The 6,091-nt window shown below is 37.3% G+C and overlaps 1 protein-coding gene across 1 annotated transcript in view; it reads right to left on the bottom strand.

Annotated features, from left to right (window-relative positions):
• Positions 1 to 3,766: 3,766 nt before the first annotated feature.
• Positions 3,767 to 6,091, bottom strand: part of SLC30A7 (solute carrier family 30 member 7) — an 80,906-nt gene continuing 78,581 nt past the window's right edge. Inside the window, exon 11 of the mRNA XM_045478439.1 lies at positions 3,767 to 4,248. Within this exon, the coding sequence (XP_045334395.1) occupies positions 4,201 to 4,248 (48 nt within the window). The 3' untranslated portion in view covers positions 3,767 to 4,200. The remainder of the gene's footprint in view (positions 4,249 to 6,091) is intronic.

The raw sequence follows: 6,091 nt of genomic DNA, 5'->3' as shown, positions 1-6,091 counted from the left end.
GACCACACAAAGAACCTGACACAGAAATACTAATATACGTTGACCCCCAATCTTTGTTTTAATCTGTAGTTAGGAAATGGTTAAACATAAACCAAAAGATGGTCTCATCAAAAAGACTCCCATCTATTTAGCTTTTAACTATACGTCTCTGCAAATGTTTTTTTTTTTTTGGTACGTAATTTTTCATTGTATTTGTGGGTCTAGATTCTATGGTAGAGATCTAGATGACTAAGGCTTCTGGTGGCTCATGTCTTGAAACCATCTTCTTCCATTAATAAAACTTTTGGTGAGCTTCAAAGAATAACATTTATTTATTTTTGCCAACGTTCTTGTGAACTGTAAAATAATTTGTTTTGAAGATGGTAACAGAAAGAAAAAAGTTTAACTTTATCAAGGTAATGCTTTTATGTTGAAAGTAAGCAATTGAATATTTGGGGTTCAGGTAAGACTTCAAAAATTCACCCTATTGATTTAAAAAACTTGTTTGATTCTGTATTTCATTTAATGCCCAATTTTGTGTGGCTCTGAGAACAAATATTAAAAACTCAAAAAAGCTCCCTAAGTAATAAAACTACCAAGTGTCAAGACTGAAATGGTATATATAACCCGTGAGAATTAGCCTAGTTTCTGAAAAGTACCAGCTCAGAGAATATAAACAAAATAAAGAAACTAAGCAATCCTTAAACTGGGTTTAGCCTCGAGCAATTAACAGAAAATTTCACTCACAAGTTAAAAGTATCCAAGAGCACAGATGTCATTGTATTTTAAAAATCAGGAACTGGTTTCATAAGAGTAAAAAAGTAAAAGAGAGTACAAAAATTATATTTTCCACAAAGAATATTCTAAACCTCATAATGAAAGTATGGAAATAATATTCTAAATCTCATAATTACTTACGAAAAACAAGACAATAAAACTCCATTTATAAAGTGCCTTAATGTACCAAAAATGGAGGTCAGCTTCCCTTTATTTACAAATGATTTTTCATCACATTTACAGAAAGGCAAATATTACACTGGAGAGGCAGCACAACAGAGTAGAAAGAACTTGACTTGGAGTCAGAAGACCTGGGTTCTAGTCTTGGCTTCGCCACTAATTCTCTCTGTGACCTTGAGTAAATGACAGCATTTCTGGGCTTCAATTTTCTCATCTCTAAAATGAGAGGTAGAATGAGACTGCTTTTAAGGACAGTCCCTTAGATGTAAAATTCTGTTACGCAATGAAATCTTTTTGTTCTTAAATCCCAGCATTGTAGGAGCATGCCACAATGTTAATAATCTATACAAAATCGATTATCCCATAGTAGGTAAAAACATCACAAAACTCTCATCAACTACATTTGGAGTCACTCACTGGGCTACTTTACAAAGGTGTACAAGTCACAGTATTTTGGTTCCTGGCGTATACATGTAGGCTTTGAAGAATGCCGAAGCATCTGGATACAAGGTAAGTCCCAGTGCCACCACCTACTACTTCTTTATGCCTCTGCACAAGACAGCTTGGCGACAATGAGAAGAATACGGAGCTACAGATTACACACTGCCCCTCACAAAAGTGCACAGGGAGTCAGCAAAATAAAACACACACAGTAAGCCCTTTGAGTAATATAATCTAGATTTCAAAACACAAAACTAATATAGGTAATTTCAGTTTGGGGAAGTTTACCTTGCTAAGTAAACTGCCCCAGAGCAAAACAAATTTGTTCTCCAGAGAATATTTTGGTTTTTAAAAAATTGGCAAACTTCTACTCAGAGATTCATCCCCCTCCCTTGAGCCCCAAGAATTACTTAGCTCAATAATAAAGACCTCTCAAATCTTTAACAACAATCAGGTAATGTTTCTGAGTGGAATTATCTATTTTAGCAGTACACCTGTGCCAAAAACACAGATGAGACAGAGTATTTGTTATAACAGTATTTGTGAGAACAAAGTTGCTTTTTTCACACTAATTTGTCCTTACTGCACACACAGGTTTAAGGACATTTAATTAAAGCATAAATGTAAATGCCAACCTGCTAAATCATACAAGCTGGCAACCTCTTGTAACAGGTGCAAAATCAGAGTTCCATATCAGTCTAATAATGCGTATGCTCAATGCCTTATCAAAGAAAAGACATACGCATGCACTTGTGTATTGAGAATATAGTTAAAATGATGCAAAACTTCACTTGGAGTGGAGGGCTTGGTGAAAGGCAGAACTGCATCTGCAAATGCACTGGTCAGTTTTACAGGCCAGTGCAAATATTACCTCCACATGTGAACAATCAGTACAATTATGTATAATATTAGTTTTTAAAGGCACACAACCAAAATTCCTGCCTTCATCTAGACTCACATTTTCCACAATATGCCAAAACCCACAGAACACCCCAGGCTTCTATCAGGCTTGGTAGTGGATGAAAACTTCCAAATGACTACTTAGACTTATAATGAAAAAGCAGTACATTATCAGGACGTTTCCTTTTATACTTTCCCTCCTTAAACATCTCAACAGTTGTTTTCATCAAACATATTCTGTTGCAGGAATTCTTAGCTTCAGAACTGCCTGGCAGTAAGTAGAAATGTTTTGAAAATACTGCTTAATCTGCAAAACGGAGACTGTCAACAACTCATAGCAATTGGCAGCAGTTTAGAAAAGCATAAAGTAGTCCAGTTTTCCTACTATAGTTCATAAACTGTAGATCAGAAATAGGGAGAAAGATACTCTATAACTTAGACAAAATAACAGCGATTTCTGCCCCATCAGTGAAAAAGTGCTTATTATTGGTTTACATTCTAAACAAGTATTTCCATCCTGCAGGGTTTTTTCCCCCAAGAATTCAGTTTTTTAAAGTTAAAAGGGAAGATATCTTATGATAAAACAAAGAACAATGGGTACATGTCTATCCAGATCAATATTTCTTCATAAACCACAGAGAATCTTTGAGTGTTCAAGCACTTGTCATCTCAAATCACGATTTTATTTTTCAAATACACCAGAACCCAGAAATCAACTTATTTATTACTTCTAAGACACCTGTTTTATCACAACTGATCTGTATCTTCAATAGTTCAAACTCAATAAAATGTTGCTTTTAGGATCTCTGAAAGCAACTGTATTTGTGCAAGGCTTGCACAAGAAAACAAATTGTATGACTTAGCATTTGAAGAATGAAAAAACACAATAACACTGTCACAACCATTTCTGCCTTCACTCTACATTGCCTTTCCTTTCATTAAGAAAATCCATCAACAGCGAGGAGACATAGCAAAGGTTATCACAGACAAGTAGCTTTTAGAGAAATTTGGGATTTAGCAGATGTTTTAAGTTAGTCAAAACAACCGTCTGTAAAACAAATGCTTTGCAAAGTTTTGAAAATACAGTCCATGAAATAATGCAATGTGATAACTGAATTTGATTTAAAAAGCAAAATAACACCTGTTTTTTGATGAGGTAAAGCAGTAAGAGGAAACTTTTCATATATTTAAACCTATGCTGGAAGGACACGAAAAGACAATCTGTATACATCACTAACAAGAGTCTTCCACCTTGTACAGATTACAGAATTACCCATTAAAAAACATATGCATGACCTTTGATGGTACATTTTTATGCTGGCAAATACATTTTCTGATACAAAGGCACTTTGAAAACCCAATATGGTTTGGTTCATAAGTTTGCAAGGTACAAACAATTTTACAAACATATGATTATACTGAAGAACGTCAACAATCGTGACATTACATATAAAATGATTTTTTTTTTCTTTTCTTTTTTTTTTTTTAAAGTAACATTTGTTTTGTGGAAAGGAAGCAGTGGCTTCCATCAGCTTCAGCGAAGACATTCAGATGCCTGGAGGCCCATAGTCCGAATTCTTACTGGCTAGAGGAGAACTGGGAGTGAGGGCATTTGTGAAATGGAAAAAGAAAGGAAAGGAAACAAAAACTAACATCCTGGAACAAAACTAGAAACCTCAGAAATCAAAATGGTTTGGAGGGAAGAGCACAAAAGACAAGACCAACAGTCCAGGAGGGACCCTCTTAACTCTGATCCCTCAGCTGTGAAGTCCTGGCAGAGCACAAAAGGCTGACGCTACCTGGTGTACTTGGAGCTGGGGATTTGTAGTGACGATTTCCGTCTTAAAAAGCTAGGTACAGTGTTTTGGATTGTACAGTACCAGAAATATTGGGTCCCCCAAAAGGACAATTTCTTTTCATTCATTACATGGCCGCAAAGTCAATCTGTACATAAAGCTGTCTCACTCCAGCCTGAAAAGTAAAAAAAAAAAAAAAAAAAATAGAAAATCAAACCAATAACACACTACACATTTCAGAAAATTAATTTAAAAAAAAAAACTTTTTTTTTTTTTTTTTTTAAAGGAAAGCATTACTTTTCTCTTCTGCCTCTGGAACAATAATTCTCTATTTTTCATCATAAAGGGCCAGCAATGTTACTTTAGAAATAAGCATAGTGACAAGTTGCAAAAAAACATCCTTCATTTGCCTCTAGGGAAGAAAGCCATGCTACTGATTATAAACCATGTCCCAGCGAAATTTGGAACAATTAGGTTACCCGTGTACTACCATACACCATAGTGCTTGCTTAGTTGGCTACTAAAATCATAAATCGATCCAGGCCCCATCTCCCTGTGACGGATGATTAGTAAACACTTACGTATGACCATCTGTTGGTCATTTAAATACATTCTACTCCTCTCTTCCATTTTGGATATGAACTCACTACTCAAAGACTGTTCTCTAAATTGCCACCAGCTCTCCTACATTACCAATTTTTGTGTATTTGCCGCCTACAATTCCTTTTCTCTCTTCTCTTGAACACATTTCAGCTGAACTTTTGCCACCCACCACTTTGCAAAGCTGTTGGTCAGGGTCGCCTCCAAGGTGCTCAGACCAGTGCTCACTTGTCAGTCCTCTTAGCAGTTAGTCTATCAGCAAGGACACAGGCGATCTCCTCTCCTAACGAAAACGCTTTTCCCCTCTTGGCTTCCAGAGAATACTCACTGGTAACTTTTTACCTCATTTATCAGTCTTAATCTCCTTTGGTGCTTCTTTCTCCTAACTTGGAGTACTAAGCACTAACTACCCAAAGGCCCAGTCCTCAGATTCCTTCTTTTTCTGCACTGTTCCCTAGCTGATCTCATCTAATATCCAGACTTTCAGTACCAGGTATATGCTCATCCTCCCACATTTGTATTTCTACATTGGAACCTACCAACCGTCTACTTGACAGTTTCAGCTAGATGTCTGACAAGTATTACAACACAGCCAAACTGAACACTATTGCCTCCCCTCAAAGCCTGGTGCTCTTGCATCTTCTACGGTTCAATCCTACCCTTAATGTTACAACTGAAAGACCTTTCTCCACACTCAGCCCATTAGGAATACCTGTTTGCCTCACTTTCAAAACACCACAGTCCCAGAATCTGACCACTTCACATCACCTCCAATTGCTGCCACTTTGGCCTGAGGCACTCTCATCTCTTGCCTGGATTTTGTAATGGCTTCCGATCTAGTTCCCATGCCTCTGCCTTTGCCTTCCTTTGGTCTACGTGCAGCAGAACAGTGGCAGTGGTATCACTCCAGCACTCAAAGCCTACAACTGCTCATCTTCCTTGGTCCTTACAGTGGCCTACAAACCCCCGTGACCTGGTCCCAATTACCTCTCTGACTCCTCTCCCCTTGTTCCAGCTTCACTCGACCCTTCTGCCAGTAACAGCGTTCCCTGAGATAACCATGTGACATGCTCCCCCTCTCCGGTCAGACACCAGTGAGGCCTACCCTATATAAAATGCATTCAGTTCATTTATCCAACAAGTATGCTCCCTACCCTTCCCTAACCCTGATTCCCCTATCCACAACACTTACCACCTCCTGACACATTATAAAATTTAGCATTTGATATGCTGCTGTGTTTACTGTTGCTCACCCATTATCATGTAATCTCTCCAAAAAAAAGGATTTTGTCTTTTTTTTCACTGCTGACCTCTATACCTCAAGTAATGCCTGGCACAGAGTAAGTAATCAGTAAATGTTTACTGGATGAACAGAAATTCTACTAAATCCCTTCTTTCAAATAAAAATAATTGTTTAA

This window comes from Leopardus geoffroyi, chromosome C1 (genome assembly GCF_018350155.1).
Source record: "Leopardus geoffroyi isolate Oge1 chromosome C1, O.geoffroyi_Oge1_pat1.0, whole genome shotgun sequence".
In the NCBI taxonomy this organism is placed as follows: domain Eukaryota; kingdom Metazoa; phylum Chordata; class Mammalia; order Carnivora; family Felidae; genus Leopardus; species Leopardus geoffroyi.
This window is presented reverse-complemented; position numbering and strand designations above follow the sequence as displayed.